General features: G+C 38.8%; 2 protein-coding genes across 54 annotated transcripts in view; one reads left to right on the top strand and one right to left on the bottom strand.

Moving 5' to 3' along the window:
• LOC118265174 (cell adhesion molecule Dscam2) overlaps positions 1-18,191 on the bottom strand; it is a 60,351-nt gene that overhangs the window by 19,093 nt on the left and 23,067 nt on the right. For 8 of the 50 annotated variants that reach the window (XM_050705830.1, XM_050705832.1, XM_050705818.1 and 5 more), the window contains exons 7-13: positions 13,593-13,725; positions 12,328-12,476; positions 12,062-12,245; positions 11,840-11,943; positions 11,232-11,488; positions 8,001-8,158; positions 7,495-7,649 (exon numbers count right to left, since the gene is read on the bottom strand). In XM_050705830.1, the coding sequence (XP_050561787.1) occupies positions 7,495-7,649; positions 8,001-8,158; positions 11,232-11,488; positions 11,840-11,943; positions 12,062-12,245; positions 12,328-12,476; positions 13,593-13,725 (1,140 nt within the window). Of the gene's footprint in view, positions 1-1,216; positions 1,505-4,688; positions 4,977-5,259; positions 5,548-5,639; positions 5,934-6,389; positions 6,684-7,494; positions 7,650-8,000; positions 8,159-11,231; positions 11,489-11,839; positions 11,944-12,061; positions 12,246-12,327; positions 12,477-13,592; positions 13,726-14,536; positions 14,661-14,824; positions 14,949-14,983; positions 15,108-15,487; positions 15,612-15,966; positions 16,091-16,277; positions 16,399-16,436; positions 16,561-16,615; positions 16,737-16,963; positions 17,088-17,282; positions 17,407-17,482; positions 17,607-18,191 lie in introns of all 50 variants that reach the window. The other 42 variants (XM_050705836.1, XM_050705864.1, XM_050705848.1 and 39 more) reach the window with 26 other exon arrangements.
• LOC118265190 (trypsin II-P29-like) lies at positions 8,277-11,046 on the top strand. 4 transcript variants are annotated; one of them, XR_007707325.1, is made up of 8 exons: positions 8,278-8,556; positions 8,665-8,766; positions 8,847-8,953; positions 9,458-9,632; positions 9,725-9,850; positions 10,025-10,153; positions 10,590-10,721; positions 10,799-11,046. XR_007707325.1 is itself a non-coding variant. In XM_035577983.2 (7 exons), exons 1-7 carry the CDS (start codon positions 8,455-8,457, stop codon positions 11,024-11,026), a joined length of 906 nt encoding a protein of 301 aa, XP_035433876.1. In that variant the 5' UTR covers positions 8,277-8,454; the 3' UTR covers positions 11,027-11,046. The 4 variants fall into 4 exon arrangements, 3 of the variants coding, with proteins under 3 accessions (XP_035433876.1, XP_035433874.1, XP_035433875.1); XM_035577983.2 differs by lacking the exon at positions 9,725-9,850 and having other exon boundaries at positions 8,277-8,556; positions 9,458-9,551; positions 10,787-11,046; XM_035577981.2 differs by lacking the exon at positions 9,725-9,850 and having other exon boundaries at positions 8,280-8,556; positions 10,787-11,046.

The raw sequence follows: 18,191 nt of genomic DNA, 5'->3' as shown, positions 1-18,191 counted from the left end.
ATCTACAATAATAATCATTTGCCATAGGAGTGGTAGGAGAAATAATAGAACAGTACGTAAAAGCATAGACATTTCACCGAGACGATGTACCCTTAACATTGAGCGTGGCGTGGTGGCTAGCACTGGCGACAAGGTTAGAGGCGGTGCATGTGTAATTGCCAGAATGTTTAGCCGTCACCGCCGGGATTATGAGAACTGAACCCCTATCGCCCGCGTTCATGATGTTCAAACCGGTTAGTGAACTCACATCTCCACCGCTAAATGTCCACTTGATATTTAAAGGTCTATCTCCTTTTGGTACATGGCACATGACTTGAACACCCTCTCCATAAAACACAGATTCGTCGAATTCAAAATGAGTGATAACTGGTGCCACTGAAATGTATTTACTAAGAAATTAAGGTTTTGAATGTTTTATCTTCCGTTAATTATTCATGAATAGAAGAGACAATTTTATGGCCCGCCAAAGTTACAAAAGGTAAAAATAAATTATAACAACTAAAACAACACAATCTAGCAGGCTTAAATGCTTAACAAAGATACCATTGACGAATAACTCCGCAGTATGATTCATGGTGCCAGCCTCATTTTTTACCACGCAAGTGTAATTTCCTTGATTCTCGTGGCTAACAGAATCTATGTTAAGTTGACTTGATCGTTTCATGTTCACTAGATTGATTCCAATATCCCCAGAGTTCACACGTTTTCCGTTGAAATACCAAGTTATTGTTAAAGGAAGATCACCCTTACTGACTGCACACGTAGCCAAAACCATTTCTTGGGCATTTACTGGTCCCTCGCCAAACTCAAAATGCTTTATCTGTGGAGGGACTGCAGACCAAAGCGCATATAATAATTTACAAAAGAGACGTAATAGCTCGTGATCCCTAGAACAAATTCGATAAAAGTGGTGCGATTTTCTAAAAGTAAATCAAAATTATAACAATTCAGAAGAAACTTTTAGTGTTATACACCGTTGTGTGATATTAGCAACTAATACCATTGGTAGGTACTTCAATGTTAAAATAACATAAGTATTATGTTATTATATCTATCCACAATAACAGTTTGGTTAATATATTACGTAAAACATATGTAGGATAGGTTGTGTGTAAGGATAAAGTATGAGTCACAAAAATACACCAATAAACTAAATAAAAATACATGATCGTGCGGAGAAAAGCTAACCAATGTTTGCTAGTGTTTGTTTTAATACCATTGACGTTGAGCACTGCAGTATGGCTACTGCGACCGGCTTCATTTTCGGCTATACATGTGTAATTGCCAATGTGTTCATGTTGAACATTCTCTATGCTCAAAACTGATATTCTTTTCCCGTTTCTATTTATAAGTACACCGTTGCCAGAATTAAGAATTTTGTCGTTTAGTTGCCAGTGAATTTTCAGGGGCAAATCCCCTTTGCCGACTGTACAAGTGAGAGAAACTGTATCGCCAGCGTTGAGTATTTCTTCGCCGAAATCAAACGGCGTAACCTGTGGCATAACTGACAGAATAATTTATTGTTATTGTTATTCTAAATATAATTGTAATTATAAAGACATAATTTAACCCACCGATACTAATAATATATTTAAACGTAGTAAATTTCGGGTGATATAAGATGTTATTTTATAACGAGGCCTAATGTAAATGCATAAAGAAAATTGTAATTTTAGTTTGGAAAGTACACACGTTTTTATAATTACGAAAAAGTCATATACTGTAAACTGTAATATATACATATGTGTACATTGTTCATACATTTGTGGTGCTAGTAAAGTAAGTTTCGCCTAATGTTTTCCCATTTAAAGGACCAGTCTAAAGGGTCTGGTCATTACCGATATTAGCATAAACGGAATCACAACAATATAATAAGGAGGTACGTCTGGGTCTTTTAAATTAAAGATTGTACTATCAAGTCATGAACAAAAGTGTCTGTCACAACTAGAGTCGTTTTTCATACTCTTACAAGATCCGAATAACGAAATATCAAGCACAATTACCGACTACAATTTTAATACAAAAAATCGCAACAAATTGCTGTAGGTAACTTTAGGCAAGGTGTGGGCTACCGCCCATTACCTATTTCGTTTTGAAAATTGGGAGTGTTTGGATTGGTTACAATATTTAAAAGAACTAAATAAGGATCAAAACCAATAATTATTATAATAGGCGTAAATTGATTCAGGACGTGTTTTCAGAATTCATGCTGATTCTGTTAGCAAACCCATGATTGACATGACAAGCAACAATCCGCTGTGGTGTAGGTACTCGTATAACAATAATATAATTCAATGTAGTAAACTGACCATGGACATTGAGAGGAGTGGAATGATTTGTGGAACCGGCTCTGTTAGTGGCTACGCAGGTATAGTTGCCACTGTGGCTAGCAGTTGCCGCAGATATTGACAAAAATGATGTACGTGAAGTCATTTTGTTCGTCATAATATCTAGATGCGATGAAGTATTTTCGAGCCCATGAAAGTGCCATTTGATGTCGAGAGGTAAGTCACCCTTGGAAACATGACAAGTAAGCTGAACTGGTTCCCCGGCAAACACCATCTCGTCGGTTTCGAAGGGTACAATATGTGGTAACACTGTTAATTCAGAAGGTTACATTTATTGCGAAGACAAGCGTGCAGCGTGCGAGAGGCTAGGGCGGCTAACGGGCATTGGGAGTACCATGAACATTAACTGTGGTCGAATGAACTGCCAGGCCAGCGGCGTTAGCGGCATGGCAAGAATATTCGCCGCTGTGGCTAGCTTGTGAACTAGATATCGTCAACAACGATGTCCGTTCGCCAATCTTCATAGTAGCTATTCCTTGATGTGAGGATAATTCTTGGCCATGAAAACTCCAATTGATTGTTATAGGGGCATCGCCTTTTGATACATAACACGTCAGCTGTATAAGTTCGCCAGCAAAAACAGGCTCTTCGGCCGTAAATGGTACGATGTGAGGAGGAACTGGTGGGGGCAAATAAAAATAAAAATAAATAAAATAATGATAACAAATCAGAATAACCAGTGTACCCTGAACATTTAATGTAGCTGTGTGGTTGGTGCTTGCTACAACATTGGAAGCTGTGCATGTATAATTTCCAGTATGTTTTTCTGTTGCAGCCGGAATGGCTAAAACTAAACTTCGGGCTCCTAATTTTGTTATTACAACCGCGTCAGATTTTTTTATAGGTTTGTCTTGAAACGACCAACGTAATTCCAGTGGCATATCGCCTTTCGGTATATGACACATAATCTGTATGCTTTCGCCGTAAAATACGGCCTCATCGAACTCGAATGGAGAAATAATTGGTGCCACTGAAAGAGATAGTCAGTTTGGTGACAGATTTGTGAAACTAATTACATACATCTACAATAATAATCATTTGCCATAGGAGTGGTAGGAGAAATAACAAAACAGGACGCAAAAGCATAGACATTTCACCGAGACGATGTACCCTTAACATTGAGCGTGGCGTGGTGGCTAGCACTGGCGACAAGGTTAGAGGCGGTGCATGTGTAATTGCCAGAATGTTTAGCCGTCACCGCCGGGATTATGAGAGCTGAACCCCTATCGCCCACGTTCATGATGTTCAAACCGGTTAGTGAACTCACATCTCCACCGTTAAATGTCCACTTGAAATTTAAAGGTTTATCTCCTTTTGGAACGTGGCACATGACTTGAACACCCTCTCCGTAAAATACTGATTCGTCGAATTCAAAATGAATAACCACTGGCGCCACTGAAATGTAGGTACGGATTCTCAAATGATATACGTAAGTTTAGATATTCTTAAGTATGAGTTTTTATTTTTTGTCGTTTTCTTTGTTATGTGGTCTGGATATATGAAAATTAATTATTTTATGGCCCGCCAAAGTTACAAAATGGGAAAAAAATAAATAAAAAGTAACTAGCAGGCTTAAACGTTTAGCGTAAGATACCATTGACGAATAACTCCGCAGTGTAATTCATGGTGCCAGCATCATTTTTTACCACACATGTGTAATTTCCTTGATTCTCATGGCTAACAGATTCGATGTTAAGTTGACTTGATCGTTTCGTATTCACAAGATTGATACCGATGTCACCAGATTTCACAGGTTTTCCATTAAAATACCATATTATTGTCGCAGGTAAATCACCTTTACTGATAAGACAAGTGACTAAAACCATTTCTTGAGCATTCACTGGACCTTCGCCGAATTCAAAATGTTTTATCTGTGGAGGGACTTCAAGAGGAAAATATAGAGGTTAATTGACACGCGTAACTAAAACGTTATTACCTACTAGATATCTATAACGGTTTCTAATTTTATGTGAGTTTAGACAAGAATTCGACGTTGTGCAAGGTCTTGGAAATGACCCGTATGCCAATATTTTTTATCATTGAATTTGAAGCTTAACTGAAAGAAATCGGCAACCAATGATTTTATTAGGTAATTTCTGAAATTACGCCGCTGCATCGATACGTTCTTTGCCACACACGATTTCAAAGAAACGGGTTTTTCCTAACCGAAACGAAATTTTGATTGTCTAATTTATAACAATAGGATTTCAGTCTATTTACTGCAAGGAAAGGTTGTGTGAAAGGAAAATAACTGTGTTATGAAAATACACAAATAAATAAATAACGTAAAAATCGTGCGAACAATATTTAAGCAATAGTCGTAGATGGCGTTATTTGTACCGTTCACGTTGAGCACTGCACTGTGACTACTTCGGCCGGCTTCATTCTCAGCTATACAAGTATAATTGCCAATATGTTCGTGTTGAACATTTTCTAATATTAGAATTGAAACACGTTTTCCATTTCTGTTTATAAGTATACCGTTGCCAGAATTAAGAATTTTGTCGTTTAGTTGCCAGTGAATTTTCAGGGGCAAATCCCCTTTGCCGACTGTACAAGTGAGAGAAACTGTATCGCCAGCGTTGAGTATGTCTTCGCCGAAATCAAACGGCGTAACCTGTGGCATAACTGATAGAATACTTTACTGTTATTAAATCGTATCTAAATATAGGAATGGTAGGGTTTCCTTAAAAAATTTTTTTTATACATTTTGTTTGAATTGTGGTTTGTTTATATTTTTTGGTCAAAATTTATCAAGCTGTCGTATTTGCCACCACGCCTAAAATTTATGCTCACAAAAGATTGATAAACGGAAGGGTAAGGAAATGGATAAAAATTGGAGAAATAAAGCAAATTATTAATAATAATGCATGTCATAATCGACCAAAATTTCAATCTAGGATGCAGGTACCGTTAACAGCCAACTCAGTTGAGTAATTAGCATATCCAGCTCTGTTGGCGGCTGAACAAGTGTATATTCCTGTGTGAACGGATGCCACTGAATCTATAGACAGGCTGCTTGACTTATGTCCGATTCTAGTCACTGTGATTCCCTGAATATCACTAGTTGGTTTCCCATTTAAGTGCCAAGTGATATTGACAGGCGTGTCGCCCTTCGTCACCATACATTGCACTCCGACAGTATCGCCCGCGTTGGCTGGTTCGTCTCCGAAGGTAAAGGGATGGATTTGGGGTAAAACTGTTATGGAAAGCTACGATTTAGTGTAAAAAAATATGAAGAAAAATTAAAACAATACGAGACTACATAGAAATTAAAAAAACATGGAGAACCGTTAACTTCCAGGGTGGCACTGTGATTGACTTGACCAGCTAGATTTTCCACGTAGCAAACATATAGACCTCTGTGCGTGCCATTGACGGAATCAATATTCAGGATAGACATTTTGCGACCCATGCCCCCGATAGCTATTCCCATATTATTGTTCTGCGCGATTTTTCTTCCGTTTAAACTCCAGGAGAAGTTAGCTGGGAGGTCACCCTTATTCATAACGCATTGAACCGATGCGGTATCACCAGCGTTGGCGGGCTCATCACCAAATTCAAACGGTGATATTTGGGGGGGAACTGTTGTTACAAAAAAGCGATTAAAACAAATAGATAAAAAAATAATAGAGACAAGGCGGACCGTTAACGCTTAGTATCGTGGTGTGGTTGGTTACGCCGGCTTCGTTTTTTATTTCACATGTGTAGGAGCCTCGGTGGACGGAGCTGACGGGTTCTATGTTTAATATGGAAGTTTTCTTGCTGATATTTGTGAGCACAATGCCAAGGTTGTTGCGGGCCTTTATTTCTTCTCCGTTAAACCGCCACGTGAACCTCACAGGCAGATCGCCCTTACTCATCACGCATGACACGGATGCGGTTTCTCCTTCATTCAATATTTCTTCTCCAAATTCGAAGGGCGTTATTTGTGGCGGGACTATATAATCAATAGGTATTACTTGATATGGGTTTGGATTTTGGGGATAATGCACACTATATAACAGAAAAAAGCAAGCTGAACGTTATTAGGATGAGTACCGTTGACTTCGAGAACAGCGCTATGATTAACTGAGCCAGCCATGTTCGTCGCCACACAGAGGTACGTGCCCCTGTGTATACCACTTACAGAGTCTATGTTAAGGATCGAGGTCTTTTTGTTGATTACAGTTAAAACGATCCCCATGTCATTGTTCTTTGGTATTATTTGTCCATTGAGGACCCACGAAATGTTTAGGGGCTGGTCGCCCTTGCTAAGTGCGCAAGATATGGACGCCATGTCTCCTGCGTTTGCTGGCTCGTCACCAAACTCGAATGGCAATATTTGAGGGGGCACTGTGTAAAAATATGACTTTAGTCTAAGCACTAGTGTAGGGACGTGTGTGGCAAACGATGTAGCTTTGGCGGGCATAAACATCTTGGTCTATTCGACATTTGCTATTACACAAAATTATATTCATTTTGAACGAAATATGGGTTGGTACACATAATTTTATTCCTGAAAGTAAATTCGATTAGTACATAATTACACGTACAATAATAATTATAATACCATTCAGTACAACAATTTAAATATTTTTAAAATTTTCCGAAAAGTACTTTTTTATTTATTCACAATAATCACACATGTTAACTTTTATCAATCGCCAAATAGTAGAACAGTTTGTTAAATGATTAACTGTTTTCGTGGGAGATGATGGTATTATAATTTATTGAAAAAACACAATAACAGTAAAACAATTTTAAACAAATTATATTTTGTGAGTGCGAATTTTGTTATCAAAAATAGGCAATATGCGGATATATTTTAATGTACATATAATACTTAAGTGATGATGAAATCATTGCGTTCACAAAATATAATTCGTTGTGGGCCTTTGAGAAATATAGGTAGCTACGTTGTCGTGGAACTTAGTTAATGAGGCCAATATTTTTTTTTATTGATTGATATTTCTATAGATCTAGGAATCGAACCTAGTTTTTAGTGTCATCAGTTATCTTTTTCAATAACATCGGAAGTTCATACACGTATAGGTAATTCACAGATTTCTTTGATCTAGTGCTGCTGTCACTAGGCTCACAGTGAAAGAATAAAGATGGTCTCAAAGGCACCACATTTTGAAAATCTTATTGCTTACGAACTTACCCATGACTTGTACTTCTAATGTTCCCTTAGCGGTGTATCCCTGAGAGTTCTTGGCCACGCAGGTGTAGGTCGCTTCGTCGCTCATTCGCTCCACGTTCTCGATGACGAGGGTGCCGTTAGGGAAAACTTTCTGCTTGCGGTTGATGGGGAGTACCCTGGAATTATAATGCATGTTAAAAGTATTTTTTTTTAGAGCAAAAAAATAGACATAACTCTTGTTATGTGTGAATTTTCTGAATTTATTAAGATCCGAACGGGAGAAAAACAATTGAATTTTTAGGGCCTATGCACACCACGTTTTTTATCGATTTTGTATCGATACACACGCGCGTTTGCATCGCGTCTGCATCGATACACACACGCGTCTGTATCGCTACACAAGCGCGTCAGGTGTGCAAAGGTCTAGTGGCTGCGTCTAACTTGCGTGCGTATCGCGTCTGTATCGCTACAAACGCGCGTCGACGGCGCGTTTAAAAAACGTGGTGTGCATAGGCCCTTATAATCACCTGTTGTCTCGTTCCCAAACGATAGAGTCAATCGGATAGCCGGCCACGGGGCAGTGTACGATGAGGTTGTCACCAGCGACCACGGGACGTTTCTTCATGGGTCGCACGTAGGGTAAGCCGTAGACGTTGACGCGAGCCGCGTGGGAAGCACTGCCGACCTGCAATAAGAAAAAGACTTACGTTAACTCCAATCTTTATACCAACCTTATTTTAATCAAAAGACTGGACTAAAAGAGTATCTTATTGATAAAAATATAAGTAAATTTATGTCAAATATGACACTTCGTGTCAATCACATTGGCGGGTACTAATTTCTGGACTTGACTGATGCCTTCAATGCAATGTCGCGACATGTATCGGAATATGTGAATAATATTTTTTAGAATTGTTATTAGGAATGCATAAGATGTTTTTGTCCCGTGCACACTATCGACAGATAACAAAAATCAAATAAATGAAACAGATTGTTATCTCTATTTTAATTTATGCGTTGCTGCTGTTTGAAAAGTCCGTGATTGCCAAGTTCAATCGAAAGAAGAATGAGTTAGATTTTCAAGTATGTACATCTAAAATATCATCAAAGTAACCGTATAATTAAAAATTACATTTTAACCAAAAATTGCATGTCTGAGGGTATTAAATTTTAACGACTCGTTACTTTCAGGAAGTAATAAAAGAGAATAGTGAATATCCACCAATGGTAGACAAATGTCCCCTTAGAATAGTAGGTGGACAAACAGCAGATATAAATGAAGTACCGTATCAGGTAACAAAAATATAATTATATACCAAAACAATTTACTATTAAAAATAATTTATTTTAGGTACATAATGAACTTTTTTCAGATTGCCATACAAACATATGTAATCCCAAGTGCTTATTGGAAATTAGTTGGTGGTGGAGCAATAGTTACGCAGCAGCATGTTGTATCAGCCGCCCATTGTTTTCCTAGGTAAGTATCTTAATATGGCGCCAAAATGTATTTTCCATTTAATCTATACTATAATATATGAAATATATACAGTTGAAGAATTCGTTTGTTTGAAGGCGCGAATCTCAGAAACTACTGATTACATTTGAAAAAGTATTTTGTGTTGGATAGTCCATTTATTGAGGAAGTTTATAAACTACTAGCTTCTGCCTGGGACTTCGTCCGCGGAAAAACGAAAACTATGACACGAGAATTTTATATATTAGATACCAGGCTACGACCAGGACTTACATATCAATTTTGTGTAGAGGAGGCATATGGTTCAACAGTAGATTATCATGAGGCGCTAATAATGTAGGTATGTTTGATCCCTGATAATGTATTTATCAATAAGCCTTTTCATACTTCAATATTGTCTAAACTAAGCACTATTATTTTATTATTAATATGATTTATATCAGGAGGCCTTTGCCCAGCAGTGGGACGACCACGGCTAAAAATAAAATAATGATTTATATTGTCTAGGCGGAATTGGAATAAAATAACCTACAGAATCCTAGCAGGCACCAGCAGATTTGGTGTACCAATAAAAAAGAACAAAGTACAGAAATATTCTACGGTTAGTAGAAAAATTTTGTACTGCTTTCGACATAAATATTACAACTCGGATGATTTGGAACATGATTTTGCTGTGTTAACGGTAATTTTATATTTATGTATTTTTATTTTTAATTAATTGTAACTAACTAATATTATAGTGTAGTGTATTATTATGTTATTGTACACATCAAGGGTCGAGCGAAGAAATGATCAGTACCTACTAATGTCATCAGAATTAGATACACAAGTACTTTCACAACAGATTGTGATAACTTATCTTCCTACCATGTGGAGGGGTAAAAAGGAAAGATACTTAAGGTTTGTTATCTTAAACTCCGTCAGTAATAATGGCAGGTACAGTTGTCGTTTGGATGGGACGACGGCAATATACATTGTCGTTTCTTATTTTTTTTTAATAACGTGACTGTGCAGGATGTGCAATAAACAAATTGTCGAAGCTCATTTGATAATGATTCGTCTGTATGCTCGTAGTTGGACTCCCCTTTATACTTCACGGATAATATTCAGCCTATTCCAATGCTACGGCCCGGTTACGGAATCCAACTCCAAGTAAATAGTTTGTGCTTGGTTTCGGGATATGGAGCTGTTACAACAGTAAATGTAAGATTTATTTATTTTAATCTTTATACACACATACAATGTATGCGAGGACTTGGGGCTGGTTCAAAGGCGGGACATGGATAATTTACTTACATTTTATTACCAGCTTTTGCCAGCGGCTTCGCCCACGATCCCGGGGGTAAAAAGTAGCTTATGTGTTATTTCGGACCAGTATCTACTGCTGTTACAAAGGAGGATGCCAGAGTTTCTATGAAATCTGGTTTTGAGCTGAATAAAAGTTACTATGGCAGCAAGCTGCAAATCTTAGTTCGTTCAGAGTTATTCTTTATTAAACATGGTAGTTTTATCAGTAGCCAAGTAATGCCATTTTTGCGTCATAATGGCATTTGTGCTTTATACGCGTAGCGTACATGACATATCATGTATTTCATGAACGTTGTGTTATATACCCAAAATATATTTTCTTAATTTTTAGTACAACATATCGGCTGATCTCCGAATAGTGTGTGTTCCGATAGTGAGCACAAACGAATGCAAAAAGTACTTCGGCAAATTCTTACAAACCTATCAATTATGTGCGGGAAGGCAAGGGAAGGACAGTTGTTGGGTAAGTGGAATGTTTTTTTTTATTTATCTATTATTTATAGTAATCCTCACATTGATGACGTTAAGCTTTTCTGTCAGGGTGATTCTGGAGGACCAATTACATACAAAGGATATTTAGTTGGTGTAGTGTCTTTCGGAGGACCTCAATGTGGATGGTCGCCAGGTGTCTACACAAGAATTTCGAGTTATACAAGCGGAGAATATGTGCCCTTCGTCGCGAACCATTGCATTGCTTTAGCTCTACACAACTTACTTTACATTCGTATGTTTATCATGTTTTTTTTGTGTACAATTTATTTGATTTGAAATATGATGTAACGTTTTGAGTTGTTTTTTTTTATTTTTCTTGTCTTTAACTGGCTATGTAAAAACGTTTTTGTGTGTTAAAAACTAATAACAGAAAGTCCTTTTACCAAAATTATAGATTGGGAAATTATCGGTTGATTAGTAAGTAAATCAACTAGATTTTAAATTATTTAAGTTACGCGAGGTAAACAAACAGCATTTTTACCTTGCTGGATGCGATGCATGTGTACAATCCGCCGTCGTTCGTGTGCACAGAAGAAATGTTCAAGTGAGATTCAACATTGCCGTCAGCGGTGACAAATTGTCCGATCTGAAGTCTTTCTCCGCTGGTCAGTTTCTCGCCGTCCAGGAGCCACGCGATGTCGGGGGTAGGGTTGCCAGATGCGACGCATTTAAGACGTAGAGATGGGCCAGAACGGAATGTCTGTTCTCCAAAGCTGTGACGGATCAGCGGTGGTTCGACTGAAAACAAGATTTCGGAATTGAAGTATCGTAGAATTATAATTAAAGTAACATTTATGTGGGAAGTTATTTTACCGCGGGTAAAATATACGTCACTTACATTATACACGTTTTTTTAAACGTGTATAATATAGCTTATTACCTACTCCCAATTAAACATATGCATGTTGCATGTATACAATTTCAAGAAACGTTTTGTAGATAGAGTGCCAAACAACTCGACAAACATATAAACGATCTTACTTTCCTATTTTAATATCAGTTAATATTATTATTATGCAAATAACGTGAATTTATTATAAGAAGTGTTACAGTTACAGTGAAATTATACATAGAAATCGCCAAACTTACATCGGCCTCCCAATTTCAACTCAGCGCTGGCTCCCGCACTTTCTTGGTCGTTCCTAATGAAACATTGATACATGCCCTTGTCTTCCTTCTTTACCGATTCAATCCTGAAAAATAAATGTTAATTTGTTAAGGCCAATGTTAATTTGTAAGGGTTTCAAGATTTCGCCGGCTTTCGGCACCTGCTTATATAATTTTCCATTATTGTAATATTAGTTTGCCTACCTGAGGGTAGCATCATGGTGCTTCATGTCCTTGCCGTCCTTAAGCCAAGTGATCGTTTTAACAGGGTTACCCTCATATCTGCAGGTAAATACGGCAGGCCTTCCAAAATCTACGGTCTGAGTAGCTGGCTCAACGGTAGCTTTCAACGGAGCGGTTACAGTCAAGACAGTTTCTACGGACTCGCCTGCAATTTCAAGCTTGTTAGATATTTTCAAAGAGACAGTGATAAAATGTTTCACTTTGTTATACATACTATAATTACTTACCACCAACGGAGTTATTGACAACGCATAAATATTTGCCGGAGTCTTCAACTTTAGCCTCTTTGATAATCAAGGTTCCTGATACTTGTTTTACTCTATCATCGAGCGTAACAGGCTGTTTCCTGGTTGTACCTTCCACGAACTTGTACCATCTGAAACAATAGAAAAAGAGTTTAGAAAAGTTGTAATATTTCTTTACTGCCAGGACCACATCAAAATCTCAGTCTGTTTAACATTCAGTTCTTAAAGTTCCTCCAAATAATTATTTTTAATGGGTTGATACACAATTTTGTTTCTAACTAAATACCAAGTGGATACTAAAGTTCCTCCTAGAGCCACCCACCTGAACACGGGAACCGGAAAACCTTGACTTAGACATAAGATAGTGCCCGTTTGTCCAATATTCAACTCAGATTCTTGTAAACGACCACTAGACAGCTTGGGAGGGATACTGTTTGTTGGTTCTTAAAGAAGAAACAAATGCAATCTAAACTATCACATAATTATATATTAAAGTGTACAGAAGTACACCCCACGAAGAAACTGTTGATAACCATCTCATGGAGAAAAATAAAGTGATATTCACGAAGATTTCAAAAACATAAAAAGCTAGCCGTTGGGACAGAGTAAAAGTAAAGCTACCGCATAAACCAGGGCTTTGGCTACAAAAATAAGTAAAGTGCAGCCTTGACTCACGAAAAGCACAAAGTAAAGATTAAAGCGTCTGAACGAAAGCAAGAACACCCTGACACTTACCAACAGGTGTCTACGCTGCTCAATCGTTACTTTGGCTGGGGACCATAATAGGGCGCGCGGCCGGCCGCGATTCATCACGCCTTCATGTCACGTGTGGGCGGGGCGGCCGCCGCAACAGACTGCAATAACAACGGATATCAGTACATTGGATGATGGGTATGGTATGACTACGTGATAAATGAATGCGTGAGACGCCGGCGGCCGGCCCTAACTCTTTAAAGACCGTACCTCGTCAGAGGGGCTGGGAAAGCTTGAACGTCGCAAAGGAACTGTTTTGAAGCGCACCTCTCCAAGTGCGAGAAGCGCACCTATGTTTTATTTTCGACTAGAGAGGGGATGCTAACTGCTTTAATAAGATATCGATAATCTGATACACGTAGCGCTATCTATGAGCAAATAAGGTTAAACACCTTCTCGACCTATTTGTCGATTGAGCCCATCGCCCGTCACCTTTGGCCCCGTCCTACCAGTCGGCTCTGGAATGCAAAACCTTTCTTGTATTGCCTACTCACCTAAACACAGGCGACGGGTAAGCAGCTACTTGACACGTTAAGTATGCCACATCCATTTGGCTCACGGTGAACACTTCCCACCCTTCAAAGTGCTTAGTAGAATCCTTGCGAGGTGCAATTTTATTGGTTGGTTCTGTAATTACAGAGACGACTTTTGCAAACCCTATTCAATATACAGTCAGATAAGTGAATTCCCTGCATTGGTTTAAGTGCAACATCAAACCTATACACACCTAAACGTTTCGACAAGATAATCAATATTTCTAATACATAGCTATTGAATAAGAATCGATATAACCAAGTTTTGAAAATAGTACCCAATAATGTTGATGGTAGACAATGGACCACGATTGTTTTGGAGGAAACAAAAACACAAGTGGACGCACCTTGTAACTGGCACAGGAAATCCTTGAGCAGGACACATTATAGCTAGAGACGATTGTTGGGGATAGAATACAGCAGGTTTTTGTGTTGTGGTAATACTTGGTGCTGCACTTCCGATCGGTTCTAGATAAAAATCCAAAAATAATTACGTGCCAAAGTTAAGATTTTCAATAATTAGTGAATACCTAGATTTGCAGCCGAGACATTAGAAAACAAATCTTACAACAAACTTGCCTGAATACGGGTACAGGAAATGCCTGTGCTTGACACAGTAATCCGAAACTTTGTCCGACGTTGCGTACGAAAGTTGTGCTACGAGCATCCGTTGAAAAAGTTGGTGCTTTGGAGGCCACAGGTTCTGTGATATGAAAAAAAAATATCACTTGCCTGAAAATTGGAGCAGGATAACTCTGAGCCTGACAAAGTAGAGTAAAAGGTTGTCCAACGCGTTTTCGAAAAATGCTTCCCATCGATTCAGTAGAAAATGTCGGGGACTTAGCGCCAACTGGTTCTATAACATTGTTTTTACTACGAGTTAATAATATGAATTTCAAACTTGCCTGAAAATTGGAACAGGAAAAGCTTGAGCTTGACAAAGTAGAGCAAAACTTTGACCTTGATGCCTTTTTATAGACGAAAGAGCTGATTCAGTCGAAAAAGAAGGAGCTTTGGATCCGACGGGTTCTGCATAGAAATTACAAGATATTATTTGAAAAAGAGACATATGTCAGAAGAAACTATTATCAATGAATAATTTGATTTAAGTTTATTCACATTTTGTGATCATAGTGAGATTCAGAAGATTGACTATGCGTTTGTAATCATAGATTAGAAATTATAACACTTGCCTGAACACTGGTATAGGGAAAGCTTGAGCTTGACATAATATTGCGAAACTTTGACCTTTATGTCTTGTCACCGCTGACAATGTGAAATCAGTGGAGAAGCTAGGTGGCTTGGAGCTTACGGGCTCTGGAGAAAATAATAATCGATTAATTCCGACTTACCTAAATACAGGAATAGGGGATGCTTGCGCCTGACAGAGCAATGCAAAACTTTGTCCAATTTCTCTAACGAATATACTGCCCTTTGAATCGGTCGAAAAAGAAGGAGCTTTTGCACCAACAGGTTCTAAAAGAGGGCATAAATACAGTAAAACAGAACCTACCTGAATACTGGTTGGGGATACCCTTGTGCCTGGCAAAGCATAGAGCCCTCTGTATGAGCTTGTATTTCATAATTATATGAACTTGCGGAAGTAGGAAATGCAGGAGCTCTCGCTGTTACTGGTTCTAAACCAAGAAAACGGTTTTTCTAAATAATGTGTCACTCACTTGAATACCGGAGGAGGGTGAGCTTGAGCCTGACACAAGAGAACAATGGCTTGTTGGACCACTTTCGTAAGAGTTGTGCTTTTAAATTCCAAAGAAAACGACGGTGCTTTGGACCCGATTGGTTCTGTGACAAATTTTTAATATTTCATTGATGATATATGTACAAAATTTTCTTACCTGAATATTGGGACAGGAAATGCTTGAGCTTGACATAAAAGAGCAAAATCTTGACCAGTTTTACGAGTTATCCCAGAGAATTGAACGTCGTTCGAGAATGTGGGGGACTTTGAGCCAACGGGTTCTACAATTGAAATAATAAGCTATGATTTATTCACCTGAACACTGGTACTGGAAAACCTTGAGCGGGACATAGGATGTTTAGACTCTGGCCAGTATTCCTCACATACCAAGAAAACTTATTATCAGTGGAAAAAGTAGGTGATTTGGATCCAATTGGCTCTAAAATGATAAAAGGTTATGGTTAACTTTACCTGAATACAGGAATGGGGTGTCCCTGGGCTCGACATAGTAAAGCTAAACTATGTCCTATTGGTCTAATGAACCATGCCAATCTGTCATCGGTAGAAAATGTAGGGGACTTGGAACCAACGGGTTCTGTAAATTATTAGAATTTATTTTAAACTAAAAGTGCTCACCTAAATATTGGTACAGGATACCCTTGCGCAGGACATAATAATGCGAAGTCCTGATTTTGTTGAATTTCAAACCAGGCTAGTTTGGAACCGCTTGAAAACGAAGGGCTTTTGGAGCCAATTGGTTCTAGAAACATTAGTAAAAATACCTGAATAAAGGGGCGGGGAATCCCTGTGCTGGACAAAGTAACGCGAAGCCCTGCTCAACGTTCTTTACATACCACGCCATTTTGAAATCCGTAGAGAATGTAGGGGCTTTTAGACCAACAGGTTCTAAAAACAAACGCGTCCTATTATTGTTGGGGTCAACTCACCTAAAGACAGGGACCGGGAATGCTTGTGCCAGACAAAGCAACGTAACGCTGGATTCCATCGCGAATTCCACAAATTCTATCGTTTTAGTGGGTACTTTTGGTGGTGCACTATTAATTGGCTCTAGAAGAAAATAGATAGGAACAATTCACTAAGTTTACCTGGATAAAGGTACTGGGAAAGCTTGAGCGGGACACAGCAGCGTTACGCTAGCATTAATATAGGCACTGAAACCTCTAACATTATCCATTGTTGGGAACTTCGGAGGAACTCGTCCTACGGGTTCTGGACATAAATATAACCAATTTCCACATATACTATTAACATCAATTTATTTTACCTGAATATTGGAACGGGGAATGCTTGCGCAGGGCAAAGTAATGTGACAGTATTACTGAAAGACGCTTCTGTGATATCAATCATTTTTGTAGCTACTTTCGGAGCGGCACTACCCAGTGGCTCTAAGAACAAGTTACATAAGATTATATTATAATTGATGATCATTTATATACCTGAAGGCCGGGGCAGGGTAAGCTTGAGCGGGACACAAAAGAGTGACGCTATCACCTCCATTTGCATCGAATGCACGACTTTTGTCACCTGTTGTGAATTTTGGTGGAACACGACCAACGGGCTCTAGGACGAAACAATTATTTTTGCTATCGATTTAAATTCTTTGGAATTTTACCTGAATACTGGGATCGGGAATGCTTGTGCTGGACATATCATTGTCAAGCTGGTATTAAATACGGCGCTAAAGCTTCTTGAGCTATCCACTGATGGGAATTTTGGTGAAACTCGCCCCACAGGCTCTAAAGAGATAAGATGAAGACAAATCAATGTACCTGAAGGTTGGGGCTGGAAACGCCTGAGCCGGGCAGAGCATTGTCACACAAGAATCGAAGGAGAATGTAAAACTGCGGCCAGTTTCAGTTGATGGAAATTTCGGTGAGACTTTACCCATCGGTTCTGTACAATTATAAGAACGGTAGACAATTAAAAGTTACCTAAATGTTGGTGCTGGGAATCCTTGCGCAGGACAGAGTAAAGGTACTCCATCACCCATATTAGCAATAAATGTCCTACTTATGTCTCCAGTTGGAAATTTTGGCGATACTCTTCCCATAGGTTCTATGAAATGAACGTTATATTTCTGTACTCATTTATGTAAAAGTTTTTGGTATGTAAATACTTTTCTTTAGCTTACCTAAACGTTGGGGCAGGGAATGCTTGAGCGGGACATAAAAGCGCTACGTTTTGATTGCTGTCATAGTTGAAGAGTCTACTCTTTTCTAAACTTGGAAATTTTGGTGAAACCTTCCCCATAGGTTCTGAAGAAAATATTCACAATTGAATTTAGAAACAAATAATACTAGATATACCTGAAGATTGGGACTGGAAACGCCTGCGCAGGGCATTGTAGAGCAAATGAATCAAGTTTCTTGACGCCGATCATTGTTCCCATCACAACAGATGCAAATTTTGGCGGAACGCGTCCGACTGGCTCTATAGAAGTAGCGAAAACAAAATACCGAAGTTAAAATTACCTGAAAAGAGGAGTTGGGAACGCTTGGGCGGGACACTGCAAAGCGTAAGAATCGCCTTTTCTAACTTCAAACATGGTTCCTGTCAATACTGAAGCAAACTTGGGAGAAACGCGGCCAACCGGTTCTAAAAATGGTCATAATATTACTTGAATAGCAAAATGCCATACCTGAATATGGGGACAGGGAATGCTTGAGCTGGACATTGCAATGTATATGATGATCCCGACGTGGTTACAAACATCATGCCCACCTGTGTCGTAGCCAACCTAGGTGGCACACGCCCTATGGGCTCTGTAGAAATTACGCAAAACGACGTTAATGTGACTCTTACCGGTATAGCGGTGCTGGGAAAGCCTGTGCTGTGCACAG

The sequence above is a fragment of the Spodoptera frugiperda genome, chromosome 28 (assembly GCF_023101765.2).
Source record: "Spodoptera frugiperda isolate SF20-4 chromosome 28, AGI-APGP_CSIRO_Sfru_2.0, whole genome shotgun sequence".
NCBI lineage: Eukaryota > Metazoa > Arthropoda > Insecta > Lepidoptera > Noctuidae > Spodoptera > Spodoptera frugiperda.
Note: the sequence above shows the minus strand (reverse complement) of the source record. Positions and strands in the feature narration are given on the sequence as shown.